Genomic DNA, 19,768 nt, shown 5'->3' on the forward strand with positions numbered 1-19,768 from the left:
ATGAAGACAATATTGATATTTGTCGAGCTTTTCATGAAGAAACAAATATAAAATTTATGTTCAACAACCTATATTTTGACGTTTTTGTAAACGTAGTTTCTGCTAACTTTGCATATAAATTGAAATTACTCTAAAATATGGAGGTGGAGTTGACGTTGCAAAGTTCAATATTCAGATATTAAAAGAAATAAATAAAATGGTCTAATGTTGGACATTATCAACTCTAAATTGAACTTCAACAAGCTTGAGAGTAAATGTGAATTAGCTAACATCAGAAAAGTCTACCCCTTAGCAGCATTGCTGTATTCATTCTTACCCAATTACAATGCTCGCGCATTTTCCTTCTCTTAATCAACATTTTATTTATTCTACACAGGGTCTAAAGATGACTATAGCCCAGCTAAGCAAGGTGAGATAAGTGTTTCATAATGGAAAAAAAAGGCTTTCAGGAAATAATGCTTAAAATAAATGACTAAACGACACATATCGTCAGTGATTTTACAGATAGGCTCAAACCTCGACTGGTCTCCAAAACATGATTTTGAGATAATCGCATTTAAAGTTTGGATGTTTTTCAGACGCTCATAACTTTGTGCTTTGAAAGAAGCCAGATCAATTATTTGTACCAATTTAAAGCATATATTCTATTCAATTATAATATACAAAATTTTGTTCACAATTCGTATGCATTCTTTCAGTATTTGAAATGAAGCGCATGTATGCATTTCAGGAGCTGCTCATTTTTACCCAACTGGGGGGGGGGGGGGGTTGAGTCACTTCCTAACATCACATGCACCATTCCAATGTGCACTGTTTTTTAGCGGCACAAACCACGGTTTGAGCCAGTTTGTTTAATCATTTATGCCATGCGCATGTTTTTTTTAGAGGCACAAACCATATACATTTAGGTCAGGTCTTTGACATGTGAGCACCATTCTAGAGACTTTATAGTACACAAAGAATGGTTTGAGCCAGTTCGTAAAATCATAGGAGGGGGTTTAACTGGTTTTAAGAAATTTAAATATGCTCTTATTCTTTAAATAATACAAATTTTGATCTGAAATTTGGCAAATCAATGGAGTGAATCACTGGCTTCCAGAATGTGTCCAAATATAAATTAGAAAATTTTACCGAAAATTAGGTTTGAGCCGGTTCGTAAAATCATTGACGTTATGAAGGATGTGGGGATGACATGTACATTTCCTCTATTCTCAATTTCAATATAACTAGAACATGTAATTTTAATTTTCTTGAGGATAAATTTGATGTATTCTGCATATTTTATCTTCATCCGATGTGATTGAAATGGCTAAGAATTTCAAGTCTACACCTTATTATCAACCTGTTTGAGAAGAAATTACTAACTTTATAAAACACTTGCCCCAAGCCATTACCCTTCTGGTATTTTATAAAAATATTTTGGAGAGCCAAATGGGATCCACATTAAGTTCTAATTATATGAAATTGAAATTGAAAGGTGAAGATATAAATGAAATTTATTCCAAAGTTAAGAAAAAAAATTATGTTTGTATTTGAAACATTTTTGCAGTAATTAAATATCTAATTTGGTTTTACTAGTTTGTTGAATATAAAAGATAGGATTAAGTGTGATAACAAGGCCTTTGCCGCATTAATTTTGCCAATTTGGTAACTTTGCCATATTTTGGTAATTGCCATGGTAACAATGCTCAACGACCAATAAAAACCCAGGATTTCATGAAAGTGTCTAGGGTAGATATAAGTGATATTGAAGGATTTCATGTACTTTTGTGAATTCTGTGAAAATTTTCAGTAAAAAGAAATTATGTTTTCAAAATATATGGGGGACAACTGCCCCTGCCCCTCCCCCACCCATGTATTGAAGAATAGGGAAGCAGACCACTTAGAAGCCATATTGATTCTATTTGTTAAAAAAAAAAGTCCACACCTTGTTCAGTGGCATACCTGGCAAACTTCATCAGGAGGGGGCAAAATTTTCTGACAACTTAAAAAAAAAAAAAAAAGAGAGAGAAGGTCACTACAATCTCTAGAAGAACTTTCTAATTAAAACTAAATAGGAATAGATGAAGGTCAAACACTAGTCATAGCAAAGGCCACCAACATTTAAAGCATGTGAAAATATGACAATGCCCCCCCCCCAAAAAAAAAAAAAAAAAAAAAAAAAAAATGTGGGGATGACCCCTGTACCCTAGTGACCCTAGCTAACTGTTATCTAAAGAGACCATTTATGATAGTACATTGTATAATTGTTATTTATGCTTGGATGAACAGGAAACATGCAGAAAAGGAGTATACATGTATACATTTTATCTTTGATTAAAATTTTGCAATCAGTGCACTACCATAGAAATATTTATTTTCGAGCATTGTTCCCATGTTGGTAATTATTTATGGCAAATCCACCTTTGTGTGATGCAACAAAGCCTTGAAGGTATATAAAACAAGCTTCTCAGTTTTGACCATAAAGCCCTGTGCACACAACACCATCCATTTGCGATCTGAATATGGACAAATATTAGAATAGCATTTGATATGAATATTCAAACCCATAAAAAAAAAATAAAAAAAATCAGATTGCCGGATAAGGGTGTGTATATTAAAAATTAAAGTACAGGCCATTACAAGCATCCCTGAAGGAATAAATGCAAAGTCCATCCATTTCGAAATGATAATGATATCATAGTGATTTTGCCATCAGCTACAGGCTTGAAGCAAAGCAGAATTTTGATTTCAGTATTCCTGATATTATTTTGAACTTAATAAGATGTAACTTGTTTGAACTTTCATATTTAATGCAAAATGCGATCTGTTGAAAAAAAAAGTCAGAATGCAGTCGGATCTTGTAATGTATGGAAGACAAAATTGTTGCTTGAATACTTGATATCTCTCCCACATTGCAACTTCATAGAGAGCAGATCTGGTGTCCATTGATGCCTCTGAAGATGACAAGATATCCGCTATGGTCATGCAGGCTGGACAGGAGTATAACCCTTCAAGGTAAGAGATGAACAAAAAGCAACAACATAACATGAAATCTAGAAGCAAAAAGACAGGGGCATCAGGGATAATCGATGAATTCGAGATAAGAATTGTAAAGTTCTTGATTGGCAATGATGTCCCACAACTTGACAAGTTGCCAACACCATGTATGAAAGTTGAACAGGCCTGATTCTATTTATAAATAGTGATAAGTATGGTACACTCCCAAGTGCATCTTGTAGCAACATATTCCTAAATCTGAAGATATGATTAAAAGGAAAAAGAAAGTAGAGTTTTGACAAGCATTTTTGGTTGAGATTGGCCCAGGTGGGTGTTTAATAAAGTTGTTCGGAAGTTTAGAGCAATGACTGGTGATCCTTTCTTTGGTAAATGATATTCACCATTAATGTTCATTTGTGATTATTTAGCACGTAAGAAAGGTTCACCAGTCGTTCTTTAAGTCGCTCTTAACTTACGAAAAGTTTTATGAAATGGCTCCCGGATTATAAGATAAATCCAAACCAAAATAAGAAAACTGTTATTGCCCAATCTCTCAGGATTAAAACAAAGGAGTTAGGTTGCAACTTGTATCATATCTCCAGATCTTATGCCTAAATCATGGTGAATTTATGTCATTGATGATCATGATTTTATTTCTGTCAAGGTACATCGACACAAGGCACTTGAATCGCAATGCCCCGCCCCCACGAAACTACATATGCCACCACTGCCACAAGGCTGGACACTTCAAGCACAGATGTCCCCATTTGATTGCTGTAAGTATTTAATCTGTCTCTGTTTATGGTAATTCCCGTAGGAACTCAGTAAGACGGCTTTTGGCTGGTAAACGCCAAGCTGGTATACAACCAATCACCTAGGAAATATTTAATGTCTAGGTTAATCAGTCATAGTGGCTGAGGTTATAGAAGACAGATATTACTCTCGGGTCTTTTTATCAAAGTGGAGACAATGGTAGAGTGGGGATTGATTGCACAACCTTGTGATTATGAGTCCAATGTTCTAACCACTGGATCACAAGAATTGTCTGTTTGATGGACTGTAATGATCATTTCATTTTTATTGGACTCGTGCTATTCCAATACCATCATGGACATAGGTATAGGAATTGATGCCCAAAATTTGTAAATCGACACTGTTCAAATTCATTTTCAGGTCATTAACCTAATTGTATGTAATAGCTACTTAATACATTGATACATTCAAGAGTGATATTATTATCATTGTCACTGGAATGTGGCTTGCCCATGCATTGTAATCATAATTGGGGACCATTCTTGCAAAGTTGCCAATATTGCTTATCATATTTTATTGGCTTTCACATCCTGTGACATGGAGACTGGTGAAGTATAGATTCACTGATTTCATGTCAATTTCTTTCTTTTTATTATTCACCAAAGATGTGATTTAAAAAAAAAACATTTTTATTACACTATTATTACACTAGTATTTGTCCTCAATATCAAATAAAACGTTTCACATCAATTCCTGCAAGGAATATAAATTCAATAATCTTTTCAATGTTCAATTTTCATTAATAGGATGAGGATAAGATGGTGTACGGAGGTCAGCGTTTGATGATGAAATCTACCGCAGGCATCCCAAGATCTCGCATGACGACACTTGATATTCCTTTAAAGGACCTGTAAGTTGATTTTATTTGGTTAATAATATGTTTTCCCCCTGATATTATAGGATTTTGTCATCTGCAGTCTTTGGAATAGTAAGCCTCAGTTTAGATTGTAATTTAGGTGGAAAAAAAATAACGAAATTATGTTTTAGAATACAGTCACAGAAATCACCCAGGCCCAGGTTACGTCATATGCACCCTAACTATCAAATGCAGCCCAGTTTCACAGAAAGTCCCTTTTAATGTTGTATCAGGTTCTATAAAAGTATAATTTTTGAGAGAAAAAAAGAAAATGAACCTAAAGAGTTTTCCCTCCTGAAATAAATATTGTTTGTCAATTTAGCTTTCAAATTGAATCTTATCTTGGTAATTGTCTTTGTCTGTTTTTTATCCAGGCAAGCCTACCTGATTGGCAAGAAGGAGAAGCCACCATTTGTCAAGAGCAACACACCAGAGCCTGAAGAAGAGCAACCAGAGGTTCCTGATGAATTGCTCTGTAAGCTGTGTCAGAACCTGATGACTGATGCTGTCCTCATCCCCTGCTGTGGCAATAGCTTCTGTGATGAGTGTAAGTATATGATGACAAAATGCATTGTGATCAAATAGTTGGTTGTGATTGCGACCAGTCATTGCGTAATTTACAATTTTACGTATGCCTTGTTGTGATTAGTTTTCAAGCATTTTGACAGGTCACGGTTTTGACATCTACATTTTTCTGAAATAAAGCAAATAATGCACATAATACTCTATTTCTTATTGTTAAAATACTATTCTAACTGTTCCAGTGGTATCATGTTTTGGCAATTCTTACCCAATACTAAGGTTTATCGTTTGTGTAGCCTTACTCAGAAATGGGGGATGTCATTGGCTAAGTTTGCACGCACACCTTTGATCCAAATAAAGTTAGGATACTTGCCTTCCTGATGTTTTATAACTCATACCATATGGTGGAGAATAATTTCTGTTAAATGTCTTCACAAAAAAGCTTGAGGAAGAGAGGCTAGGGTATGAGAGCTTTTGTTTTTTCAGAAATTTGCCGAGTAATCTTTTGTTATCTGCCCTTTATGGGAAGGTGCTTGCTGCTGAACTCGTCCACGTATTTTATCATCTTACCACTTGTGTCTTTCTGCAGGTATTAGGAACTCTCTACTAGAAACAGATGATCACATATGTCCTATATGCAATGAACAGGATGTTTCACCTAATTCTCTTGTGCCAAATCAACAACTCAGAAAGGTGAGCATACTGGGTACTCAACCTTGCTATCATGATTACAGTTGATGTGTCGACTGCTCAAGAATCCATACATTGAAGCATGTAGTGTAAAGATATTCAGAAGCATTGTCTTAAGCTTTGCATCAGTTTATTTTTTGTCTGGAAAACCCCAAGTGCTATCTTCTTTTGATTAAAGTAACTCTTTGAAACAATTTCATTGTAGCACCACACTTGCTGGAATAAAGAGAAGAGCTTGTTAAAAAGATTAATGTCATTTTCGTGTTCATATGAATTTAGTTGCACTGTTTCACTGCTCAAAGTGTATGGAAAATAAGGTGACACATTTGGACACTAAAGTGCACAAGCCAAAATTTGATGATCAATATTGTAACTGCCTTTTAGGTCTCTTAAAATCCCCATTGCTTTCAGTTTGATAACTGTGAATTGTAATTATTTTTATTTTCTCCCCACAGTCTGTGCTAAGCTTTCAGAACGAGACCAGCTACGTGCGACGTCCGAAAACCAAGCCTCAACCCCAGCCCCAAGCCAAGGAGGAATCACCCCCTCCTCCACCCCCACCCCCTCCCCCGTCAACCTCTGCACCCTCCACAGAACACACACAGAGAAGTCAAAGCTCCTGGGAGGATGACAGATGGCACTCAAGGGTAAGTACTCAGACGCAGGGGTATGGGGATAGGTGTGTAAAGTTCCGTTCAGATATGGTTCTGCAACATTTTGTTTGCAATGTTCGTTTGGATATGAGAGATGAAATAAAGATTGCAGAGGCAGGAGTTTTGTCTATTGTTGCCTGACTACAAAATTTATGAACCAATCAATTCTAAGAAAGTTCAGCACTGAATTGTTGTTGCGCAATGATGCAGCTTGAAAAAGCAGACATGATTTTAATGAAATGCTAATACGTTGATCACCCACGCAACAATCTAAATGATAGTTGACCTGTTATATGTACATTTATTGATACAATATGTCTCATCGTATCTGAACACCGCATACTTTTGTAAGCTTAGTTGTGACATATCTTAGCTATGAGAAATGGAGTAAAATTATCAAATATTCTTTTCACTTATTACCTGCAATGCCAGACTCTAGAATTTTCCTAACCATAAACCTTGACACTAAAAAGACTGGGGGAAAAATCTTTTCCACTGCCTTGCTAGTATATCATGTACTTTTGTAAGCAATATTTTCCATTTTTCCCTCAGTCCCTTCATTTTGTTTTCTCTTCTTATTTGAGTTGTGACTATATTTACTGTAACACTATGATGTTGAGAAGGACAAACCTAATTTATTCTTTGAACAAATGGATAGAATATCTGTGAGTGACCGATAAATCATATCCATTGTAAGAGTCAGTCAATTTTTGTTGTCTCACCTGCATAGCAGAGTGAGACTATAGGCGCCGCTTTTCCGACGGCGACGGCGGCGGCGGCGGCGACGGCGGCGTCAACACCAAATCTTAACCTGAGGTTAAGTTTTTGAAATGACAGCATAACTTAGAAAGTATATGGACCTAGTTCATGAAACTTGGCCATAAGGTTAATCAAGTATTACTGAACATCCTGCCTGAGTTTCATGTCACATGACCAAGGTCAAAGGTCATTTAGGGTCAATGAACTTAGACCATGTTGGGGGAATCAACATCAAAATCTTAACCTAAGGTTAAGTTTTTGAAATGTCATCATAACTTAGAAAATATATGGACCTAGTTCATGAAACTTATACATAAGGTTAATCAAGTATCACTGAACATCCTGCATGAGTTTCACGTCACATGACCAAGGTCAAAGGTCATTTAGGGTCAATGAACTTTGGCCGAATTGGGGGTATCTGTTGAATTACCATCATAACTTTGAAAGTTTATGGATCTGATTCATGAAACTTGGACATAATAGTAATCAAGTATTACTGAACATCCTGTGCAAGTTTCAGGTCACATGATCAAGGTCAAAGGTCATTTAGGGTCAATGAACTTTGGCCAAATTGGGGTATTTGTTGAATTACAGCCATAAATTTGAAAGTGTGTTGGTCTAGTTCATAAAACTTGGACATAATAGTAATCAAGTATCACTGAACATCCTGTGCGAGTTTCAGGTCACATGATCAAGGTCAAAGGTCATGTAAGGTCAAAGAACTTTGGCCACGTTGGGGGTATTTGTTGAATTGCCATCATATCTCTATAAGTGTATTGGTCTAGTTCATAAAACGTGGAAATAAGAGTAACCAAGTATCACTGAACATCTTGTGCGAGTTATAGTAGTTTTCAAAATCAGCACTGCTGCTATATTGAATCGCGTGATGCAGGTGAGACGGCCAGAGGCATTCCACTTGTTTGTCAAAGAGTTTTCTTTGTAAGATGGCTCACAACGTTCTTCTATGAACCTTGAAATTGATGTTCAATATCTCCAATCCTTTTCTTTTCTCATTACAGTCAAGGGACAGAGATAGGAGTTATGACGACAATTACAAAGGTGAGTCTCAATGATTGTATTTTAATGTTGTGCAGCTTATTTACTTTAGAAATATATTTTCATGTAATGTCAAAATTGAGTGACTATTTTATAATCTGAAACAAAGTGATATATTCTTTAAAATTTTTATTGGATCCAATTTCATTGTTGTACTATTGTCCGATCATGAATTGTGTCGTTTAGTAAATGGAAATTTTCTCTATACCAAGTTTCTTAAAGGAACCATCTAACATCGAGAACAAATATATGTAAGATTGACTTATCTTATCAAAAATTATTTACTTTCATCTACTTTGTATAAATTGATATTTTTCAAGATATGTAGTCGCAAGTGTTATGTTTTTGTTGACTTTGTAAACTTACAAGTTGTCTTCTCTTCCCTTGTGTGTTTTCAGGAGAGAGTGGCTCTTATTACAGAGGAAGAGGGAGAGGTTCATATAGACCGTACAACTCGCGTCCACACTACCACAGAAGCTATGAGTATGATTATGAGAGTAGGAGGTACAAAAATGAGGAATATTCTGAACAAAATAATGAACAATCACATTCAAGTGAGTCGGGAAGATATGAACAATATCATCAACCTCCAGCCCCACAGCATCCTCCTCCTGCAACATCACTTGCCCCTCCTGTATCATCACATCATCCGCCACCAGCTGGCTATCAACAGTCTATGCCACCTCCAGGGTATCCACCAGCAGTTAGTCAAGCTGCTCCTGCAACTCCTAGCCATCCACCTCCAACACTCCAACATATGCAACAACCGACAACTCATCAGCCTCCTACATTGATGCAACATCCATCCCAACCTGGTCAGCATCCACCACAACCTGCTCAACAACATCCACAGCCAGGACAACATCCACAACAGCCTGGTCAACATCCACCACAACCTGGTCAACATCCACAACAGCCTGTTCAACATCCACAACAGCCTGGTCAACATCCACCACAGACTGTTCAACATCCACAACAACCTAGCCAACATCCACAACAGCCTGGTCAACATCCACAACAACCTAGCCAACATCCACAACAGCCTGGTCAGCAGCCACTGCAACCTGGTCAGCAGCAACAGCCAGGTCAGCATCCACCACAGCCAGGTCAACATCCACCACAGCCTGGTCAACATCCACCACAGCCTGGTCAACATCCACAACAGCCAGGTCAGCAGCCACTGCAACCTGGTCAGCAGCAACAGCCAGGTCAACATCCACCACAGCCTGGTCAACATCCACAACAGCCTGTTCAACATCCACCACAGCCAGGTCAGCATCCACAACAGCCTGGTCAACATCCTTCACAGCCTGGTCAACATCCTTCACAGCCTGGTCAACATCCTTCACAGCCTGGTCAACACCCACCACAGCCAGGACAACATCCACCACAGCCAAGTCAACATCCACCACAGCAAGGTCAGCATCTCCCTCAACCTGTCCAACAACAAGCCAGTCACCCTCAGCAGCAATCACAAGTAGGTCAGGCACAAGCTCCACCTCAGACTACTCAACCTTCACATTCAGGTCCACCACAAACAAGCGTTGTGTACCATGTTCCAGCTGGACACCAACCTCTTGCCAGTCAACCGTTGCCAGCTCACCAAACACCTCCTCACTCTTCTGGGGCTGTTGCTCATTCACAAGCAGCACATCCCACATCTGTATCTGCCTCGCTGTCCCACCAATCTATGAATCAGCAGGTGACTTACACCGTAGCTGGTACAGTCCAGACCAGTGCTGCACCTTCAACTGTACACCAAGTACATCATACAGTGGTATCTACTGCTCAGCCGCCACCAGCCGCTTCCCAAGGGGTCTCACAGCATCCTGCCAACATAGATTTCAACAAACCCCCTCCAGGTCTGCAAGCTGGAGCTGCTCCTGTCATCGTAGACTTCAGTAAGCCACCACCCAGTCTTGATGTCGTCAATAAGGCACCTCAAGCCGAAACTGCAGTAGTTGGAGCTTCTCAAGCACATGTTGAACAAAGTTCAGCACTACCTGCAGCAGCAACAACTCAGCTTGAAGTTTCTTCTCAAGGTATGATACCTTCCATTATAATTTTGAATTTATTGTTTTAGCAGTACCTCTATTCCAATGCCTTGAAGAAATTTCTGACTCTTCAATAGGCAAAAATTATTATCAAATGCATGAATCTTCATTTCAGATTTTATTTTGATTGTCATTGAAATATTGCAATGATCATGCAGTGAGAGTGCCAAAAGTTGTCCAAAACAATATTTCCATTGTCTCAGAAGTTTCAGAATGTTTTTCAAGGCATTGGAATGATGGTTCTGCATGAATTTAAAATTTGATATAAAGGGGTTTCCTGGTTTTCTTAGCTGAAAACAATGAGCCTAAACACTGACAATTCCATTGAAATAAGAAATCAAAATTAAAAAAATATCACAACTTGGCAATTTCGTGAGTAGAGTTGTTTTTGCTCACTCATGCATGAATGAGAAATAATGTTAGTAATTTCAGATGAAAGAGGAGATTCTAAGCTACACAATGATAGGTCACTTGTCTATTGTATTTGTGATTAAGTTATGTTAATCCTCAAACAGATAATGTCTGTTTTACCAAGTTTTGAAAAAAGCATATTTTTCCAAGAAATTGTTTTTCTCCGGTGTTTCAGGAGAGGGCATCTTGATACAATAAATACACCTGATCTTTCTTTCTTGCTCCTCAGAAACCAAACCTCAAACTCAGTCCTCAAGTGAGTCTGGTGTGACATCCGATCATCCAAAGACTGAATCGTAAGTATACTTGACATGCACTACGGCTATGAATGATTAACATTGTAAGCAAGATGATATTAAGAGATCTACCCCTAACAGGTTGCTATATGATTTCTACTATCACAAAGAAGGATACAAATATTATTTTCAAGTCAGCTTTATCTAATGTTTTTATAAATAATGAAACTATTTGAAAAAAATCCTTGCATTACTATAATTGATTTGACTGAATTTGTCAGAAAGTTTTGAGAAAGTGTGCAATAATTTTCTGTAGTAGAGGTTTTATTTTTTTTCTCTCTTTCTTTATCAATTTTTGTATCTAGGCAAGCTGATAAACCAGAGGAAACACAGGATGATGTTGCTGCAGAGATGGAAAAGTTCTGTCAAGCTCAGCAAAGGAAACTGCGTGGTTCATATTCTAGGTCAAGAAGTTCTGGGTCATGGAGTTCAAGCAGATCACGGTCTAGATCAGGTTCATGGAGTTCTCGGTCTCGATCGTGGTCCCGCTCAGGATCCAGCAGATCGTTTAGTGGATCTCGGTCATGGACGCGTTCATCATCCCGTTCACGCTCCCCACAACGCAGACCACACAGAAATAGATACAGATCAAGAGAAAGATCATACTCTCCCAGACACCGTCAGATGTCAAGAGAACGATATATGCAGAGAGATAGGCAGTACCAAAGAAGAAGGGATTTCTCACGCTCACCTCCATCAAGGAATTTCTCGCGCTCACCGCCACCGGACTATCGACGAAGAGGAAGAGGGAGAGGCAGGTTTTACAATCAAAGAGGTTATTCATACCGAGGTAATCAAAGGTACAGACCAAGATTTCCGCGATATGATGATCGGAGTAGACATTATGACCAATACGATGAAAGATTCAATGATCAACAACACTTTGATAGGTATCATCCAAATGCTCCTCCGGGTCATCATCCAGGTGGACCGCCTAATGGGCCTCCAGGACAACACGGGCCACCACATGGCCCACCACATGGCCCACCACATGGCCCACCACATGGCCCACCTGGTCCTCGGGGACCTCCAAATGCCCCACCAGGTTTCCCACCCATGCCTCCACAAGGGCCTCCTCACGATCATAAACAAGGTCCTCCACCAAATTCTCAACAGCAGGGTCCTCCGCAAGGTCCACCACTCATGCCTCCAGCTGGACTTCTCCACCCATTACCTCCACCACCACTTTTACCACCTCCTCCCTTAAACCCCCCACCTGGTGTCCCTCAACAAGGCCTGCCTCCACCAGGTTTACCTCCACCTGGTTTGCCTCCACCAGGTCTACCTCCACCGGGCTTGCCTCCTCCTCCAAACTTTCCTCCATTCAATCCAGACCATCCAGAATTCAGAGGGCCACCTCCTCGACCATTTGGAGACTATCCCTTTGATCCTCGATATGATGATAGGAGGGATGAAAGAAGGGATGATAGAAGGGACGACCCATACTGGGGACATTCTAGAGATTCTAGGTATCCACCAGACCACCAGTACCCTCATCCTAACGGACCACAACCTGCATATGCTGATGAAGATCCTCATAATAGAGAGTATAGACATAGAGATCGTAGAGGAAGAGACCATGACAGGAATAAAAATAGAAGTAGAAGTATAGACAGGAAAGCCAAAGACAAAGAGAGGAAATCTGAAGATCTAAAGGAGAAGGAGAAAAATGAAGAACGCAAATCAAAGTCTCGCCATGCCAGTGAAGAAAAAGAGTCAGGAGACAGGAGAGGTACTCCGAAAGAAGAGTCTGCTCAAAAGGATCAGTTGACAAAAGATGGTAACCGGTCTAAAGACAGAGAAAAGAGACTTGAACAAGACAAAGAAAGAAAAGGTGACAGTAGAGAAGTTAAAAATGAGCAAGAAAGGGGTAAAGATGCAGCCAGTGACAGGGGACAGGATAGAGAACGTGAAAGGGATCGGGACCATGAAAGAGACAGAGACAGGGGGAGAGATCGAGATCATGGCAGGGATAGAGAACGGGATCCTGGAAGAGTTCGAGATGAAGAAAGACACAGAGATCGCGAAAGAGATTACAGACATGAAAAGGATCGGTTGCCTGAAGTGGATCAGGAACGCTATGACAGTGAAAAGGCAAGATGGGAACCTGAAAGACGAAACCACGACAGGGAGCGGTATGACAGAGAAAGGATCAGATATGACAATGATCGTGGTTATGAAAGAGGCTATGATCGGGAAAGGGAAAGGTATCCTGACAGAGACAACAGAGACAGACACAGGGAAAGGGAAGTTGATCGAGATAGAGAAAGACCATATGATGACAGGGAGAGGGACAGTCGTCGAGATGGAGACAGAGATCGCCAAAGAGAATATGATAGAGAAAGGGAAGATGATCGAGACAGAGAAAGATACTCTGATCGAGACAGAGGACAGGACCACGAAAGGGAAAGAGACAGTGATAGACATAAGGAGAAATATAGGAGCAAGGAGAATTCAGAGGATCATGAAAGGCACAAGAGAAGGGATACTGATTTGGAAAGGCATAGAAGGACAGAAAGGGACTATGACATGGAACGTGAAGAAAGAGTAAGGCATGAACAAATAGGTGATGAAAAGTACTTTGAAGAAAGGGAAAGGGACAAGGAATCCAGGCACAGACATAAGCGTAAACATCGAGACAGGAGGAGTCAAGAAAGTGAACATGCAAGGAGTGATGATGAGAAAGAATCTAGAACATCAGTGGACCACTCAAAGAGTCCGAGCAAAGAAGATCATTCTGATAAAGAGAGTAACAAAGACAAGGATGCTTCTAAAGAATCTAAGCAAGAACCTGAAATGAAAAAGACAAAGAAGAAAAAGAAGCAGAAGGAGACAGAGGGAAAAACCAAAAAAATTAAAAAGCATAAGATTAAGACTGAGAATGATAAGGGTAAGCAGTCAGACAACGAAGAGCCACCTGAGAAAGAAAAGAAGGTCAAGAAAACAAAAAAAGTAAAAGATGCTGAAAAAGAATCAAGTGAACCAAAAGTTAAAAAGTTAAAGAAAAAGAAGCCCAAATCTGTTGTTGTTAGTGATGATCCTGATAAAAGTGCTGTGAAGAATTCTGTCAAATCAGCAGTGAATATTGTGGACTATTCGAGCACTAGTTCTACAGCATTGAGTCCGAAGTCTAAAGTCCCAATACAGGATTCGCCCTTACCCAAAGGCTCCAAACTTGAGGGTCGACTTGGAGCAACAGTTGGTGATAGCAGGCGTGTTGTCGTTGGAAGATCCCCAGAAAGAGTCAGAGAGAAATCTCCATCCAGACATGCAAGTAGCAAGTCTTTCAAGAGAACTGTGAAACAGGTTAAATCTAAATCCATCAGAATAAAGGAAGAGAACATGGAAGAAGAGGAATTGGACGAAAGCGAAAAAGTCAAAGAAAAGCCAAAGAAGACGAAGGCTAAGGTGAAGAAGGAGAAGTCCAAGCAGCTGAAACGCAAAAGCAGTGATGACAAGCTCAAGACAGAACACATTAAGAAGATAAAGGTTGAGAAAGAAGAGAATAGTGATGAGGATACTAAAATAAGTCTCGAGAAGATTCCAATAAAAGAAGAAAGGATGGATAGGAGTGAGGAAAAAGTAGAAATCAAATCAAAAGAGAAGATTAAAGAGGAAAGGCAAGATGAAGATGAACCAAAGAAGGTCAAGATGGAAAAGAGTCCAGTTGATGACCAGAAGGAGACCAGTACTACTGAGAAGAAGGCAGGCAGCCCCAGTGAGGTCAAGAAGTCTGGAACATTAATAGACATTGGTCATGATGAGGAGACATTTGATCCTGACTATGAAGAGGATGCTGAAGACATGGATCACCATGAGGTTAGGAAACCAAGACCAAGTGTTGGTGAGGAGGACTCAGACCATTCCACACAAAGCGAGGAAGAAGAAGAGGAGGAGGAAGATGAAGAGGAAGACGATTCAGCAAGCCCTGAGGACAGCCCAGTGAAAAAGAGCCACAAGAAACATCGCAAACACAAGAAGCATCACAAGAAACACAAGAAAAGTAGCAGTAGCAGTAAGAGGCATGAAGATGGGGAGAAGAAATCATCATCACATAGGCATAAACAAAAGAAATCCAAGAAGTCAAAAAAGAGTAGTAAATAGTCTTGTTGTTTTTTCTACATTTTTTATGCAAGTTCTACTAATCATGGTCAAGTTCTACTTTATAGAATCAACCAAGGACTATTGAAATAGTACTTATTTTATACCAAATTAAGAAGGACTATCAAATTCAAGTCTTTTCTCTTTAGATCCATTTAAATTGCCCTCTGTGCTTAGACTATGATTTTTCACCAGCTGGTGGTTAAATACATGCACAAAAAAATCAAATCTATGGAAGTCTAAAAATCAAATTAACTGAATTGAAGAAAAAAAAATAAGAAGGGGACTATTTTATGCCCAGGTTTTATTTGCAATCAACATGCAATCAACATGTAGTGGATGTTACCATGGCCCTGGGAAGCAGGGGTGCTGGGGGTGCTGAAACACCCACAAGATTTTCCCTGGGGGTGCTGCATGTATTATTTTCCATTGGCAGCACCCCCATGAATTTTGGTAGGTGTTAAAAAATTGAGAAATGTAAGCAAAATAACCAATATTTTGTAGTGAAAACCTTTTTTGTTGGGGGGGGGGGGGCTTGTCAAATTTCTCAGGAAAGAAATAGCCTTCATTTTGTGGTAAAAACCCATTTTTTTTCCTTGTCAAATTTACATCAGCACCCCCAGTTAAAAATCGTTCCCCGGGCCTTGGATGTTAATCATGATTTTTTTTTTCTCTCAAACAAACCTCAATCACATTTTTATTTACTATTATTAATATGAAGTGCATTTGCCTTGTGCTACTCATGCCATTGAGGTCTGATAGGATCGGTGAACATTTTTTGTTCGCCCAATATATATTATTGTACAACGCCTACTTAGCTTGTTGTACGCGAGCAAATGGGAGGCTGAATGTCAAACATTCGTACCGTTGCACTGCGTTGCACACACGACGTACCATCCAAAATGTACCGTCCAAAATGTACCGTTGCACGGCTTTAGGAGGTGACGTCACAATACGATTCAATTCATTGCGCTCGGTAAAAATGCAGGTGCAATACGCGTATAGCCTGCTGGCTAAATGCGCAATGCTGCCCGAGGTGTTCGCTTGTGTGGGATTTTGCTTTTCGCTTTCCATATTTTTGCTCCCTTTTGATAGATTACTGCAGGAAATTTTTTTTTTTCCCATAAATTCGCTTAACTCCGAGGCGTTGTACAACACAAATAGCGAATATTCTTATTCGTGCAATGGTGCGAGATTTCGCATTCGGTGAAAGTAAGAAACACTCTATTCAACTCGGCTCACGCCTTGTTGAATAGAGCATCTTTCTTTCACCTCATGCGAAATCTCGCACCATCGCACTCATGCCTATTCGCTATTTGTATAATAATGTACAGTCAAACTTGCCTGTAACAAATCTTGTTGGGACAGATTATTGTAGTATTGACTTGTATATCCAACAAAGTTTGACTATAATAGATGATTGAAGAGAGAGGTACCGACTCATGATTTCTGCAGACTTTAGGCTCATTCAGAATTGACATTTCAAAGCTCAGCAATGAAGCTTGACAACAAAATTGTAAACGAATTGAAATATGAGGCATTCAGAATGTTACAGGGCCTCCCCCCAAAAAAAAAGAAAGAAAAAGAAACTACAATGTCTGAACTGTAATCGTTATGTCATAGGTTTTGTCCACTCAACTTTAGATGATTTCCTAATTTATGGCAACCATAGACAAGAAGTTTCATTCAATTCTAAATATTTGTTGTATTTTTTATGTGATGCATATACAGAAAATGATGTTATGACAAAATCATATACAGGATTGAAACTATATGGACATTGTATGTTTTAAAAAGGCAGAAAAGTAAAATGAATATATTTATTAATTACCAATATTTGGTGTGATGGCCGAAATAAGTGGACCTCTAAATTGTAGTGTTAGATGGTTTTTGTGTTTGTAAAGCAGATGGGTTATTGTGCTATGATTTTTTTTTGTGTGTTCCAATTATGTCCACATGAAATTTCGAACAATTTAAGGGTGTTTCCTGAATATATTGAAGAATCAATTTGATCGCTCTTGAAAATGGGTCTTTTTCATTTTCACTATTTTTGTTTGTTTTGTATTATTCAAGGTTTTGTGCAATGAGTTTGAATTTTATACCTTGCAAAATTGCTAATAGCAAAGCACAATATTTCTTGTACATAAATTTCTTCTTTCTCTTTATTACAACATGATTCTTTCCTTAATTCAATTTGCATATTTTTTTGTCTTTGAAAATGCAATCTCCATCACTGTCTTGCATCCCCTTAAAAAGAAGCAATTGCTAAGTACACTGAATATATTTTTTCTTCATTTTCAGTATTGATATGCAAACATTTGTATGAACTTAAAGAGGTTTTTGCATTATAGGAAATGCTCATAAATAATGAAGTTTTTACTTCAGCTGTTTTCATATCCACCCGATCACATAAAATACCACCTTATTTTTTATCAAGAATTCTAGTTCCATCAGAAAGTCCTTGGTGTTTTACAAGCGTTAAAGCAAAGCACATGTACTTGTAATATCCCTTTTGAAAATGCCACAGGATAGTAGGTTCTTTATGGAATTAGGAGAAATTTCACAGGGATATATGCAGGCAGTGTGAAAGCAAAACATTTAGCATCTATTATCTAAGACAAGAAGAATGTACATTATTATTTACAGGAATGCGAGTTGAAGTATGATAATTTACAAGAGCTTACTCTGGATCAATTGGATGTGAACATGGGAATTAATATTGCCTTTTTTAGGCTTTAATAAATCATGCAATTTACAGGTATTTTATGATCTGGTGGATATGAAAGCAGTTGATGTGGTAGAGATGATGCTACATCATCAATGACAGGTGTCCAATGGAATTATTGTTCTTCAAATCAAGCTTTTAAACTTGAAAAGAAACATCACAGTCTAAAAAAAATAGAATTAGAGCTGAGAGCTGGATTTCTTTTTGTATGCTGTGCTACTATTTATGTGTTTTTCTATTTTGGGATAGGGTTTGCATTACATCCTCCATTATGATTTTTTTTTTAAAGTATTACGGGAAAAAAGGCAAAAATATGGAAAAGGGAAGGAAAGAAGAGTATATAAAGAGGTCTTGGTTGTTAATTCCCACGTATTCAGTTGAAAAATGAAATAAAAATACTTTGTCTGGCACCATTCGTTTTAATCCAATATTTACTTTTCTTTTTCAATTTACTTTAATTTTTGATATTTCCATATCATTGCGATGTTAACCTTATTTTTTTGCACACCACAATATGCTTACAAAACAAATATATGCTGTCACAGTTTTAAACCTTGTTGAATGTCAAAACTTTATATCATCTTCACTCATTTTCCATAAGTGTGTCTCTTGTTTTCGAGAAAACTTTGGGTTTTTTTTTTCAAATTGAATGTACAACTTAACAGTGCATATTATCTCCATGGTGCAAGAAGAAATTATTATATTATGTATGCCTTATGTAACATAACAGGAAAAAAATCTGCTGTATGAGTTGTAAATATTTATCAGGTGTTTCTTCCAAATCAAAAATCAAAATCTGAAAGATTTGTGTTTTAATATTTTTTGCATCTATAGCTTTTGCAAATGGGTACTAACTGTACTATGTACATAGAGAAAATTATTTGTTCAGTTTGTATATAATTTCTGAAAATAAAGAAACATTAATTTAACTACTCAAGTGTTACTGTGTGAAGCTATTGCAGTGGAAAGTGATTCCAATATAGTTATTTTTACAAAGACTTGCCTTTTTCTGAGCTGAAATTTCTGACAGTGCCTTGGTAAACAATATGGTAATCACTTCTTCATGGCATTGAGAAAGAATTTGACCGTAGCTACCTATTGTTGGAATCCAGTAAAAGGCTTGTCTGTAAATATTCAATGATTTGGACCCTGTTGCATCAAGATTACCATGGTAACTTTGCCATCTGATTGTTACTTTCATGGTAACATTGCTCAACAGCCAATCAGATAATAGGATTCCATGGAAGGTACAATTTAAAAAGCAAAGTTCCCGTAATAGGAACTTTTCTGCAATTTGCCATGTAACAGACATTTGCAATCCATTGCAATATTGAACAATGATATCAGTTTATCATGGCATTGTGTAAAATATGTGCATGAAACTACAAATTTGATAGACCATTTTGCTTAATTGCAATTGATTGCAATGTTTTGGTTGTCTTGATGCTCTGAAACTTAACTATGGCAAGTGGTTGATTTCATACGATTTTATTCATGTAGGATACATATGGACTCCATTTGTAAAAAAAAAAACAAGGAGCTTGCCAATCAGGCACTGCGTAGGGGGGGGGGTCAGAGGGGTTCACCCCCACCCTCAGATTTTTTGAAAACTTTTTTTTTTTTGCTTGTCAGATTTTCATTTAACTCGAAACCCCCCTTTCAAAAATACTGTGTACACTACTTCCTTGTCGAAATTGTTGCATCAATTTTAAATTTTGAAGATAAGAAATTCTGATTGATTACTTTCAGTCTGTTCAACGTATTGCACATTCAACAGCAATGCTGATTGGCTATTGCCATTTTGCGACTGATTGCAAAGCTTTATGGTAAGGGGCCCTGAAGATGAAGGTTAA

General features: G+C 38.1%; 1 protein-coding gene across 2 annotated transcripts; it reads left to right on the top strand.

Annotated features, from left to right (window-relative positions):
- Window positions 1-278: 278 nt before the first annotated feature.
- Window positions 279-18,844, top strand: LOC129269443 (E3 ubiquitin-protein ligase RBBP6-like). 2 transcript variants are annotated; one of them, XM_064105769.1, is made up of 12 exons: window positions 279-409; window positions 2,909-2,997; window positions 3,644-3,755; window positions 4,539-4,642; window positions 5,023-5,195; window positions 5,760-5,863; window positions 6,316-6,507; window positions 8,292-8,331; window positions 8,727-9,334; window positions 9,365-10,370; window positions 11,023-11,089; window positions 11,395-18,844. In XM_064105769.1, the coding sequence occupies exons 1-12, from the start codon at window positions 326-328 to the stop codon at window positions 15,191-15,193; spliced, it is 6,378 nt and encodes a 2,125-aa protein (XP_063961839.1). In that variant the 5' UTR covers window positions 279-325; the 3' UTR covers window positions 15,194-18,844. The 2 variants fall into 2 exon arrangements, with proteins under 2 accessions (XP_063961839.1, XP_054762919.2); XM_054906944.2 differs by having other exon boundaries at window positions 8,727-10,370.
- The last annotated feature ends 924 nt before the right edge of the window (window positions 18,845-19,768 follow it).

The sequence above is a fragment of the Lytechinus pictus genome, chromosome 10 (assembly GCF_037042905.1).
Source record: "Lytechinus pictus isolate F3 Inbred chromosome 10, Lp3.0, whole genome shotgun sequence".
NCBI lineage: Eukaryota > Metazoa > Echinodermata > Echinoidea > Temnopleuroida > Toxopneustidae > Lytechinus > Lytechinus pictus.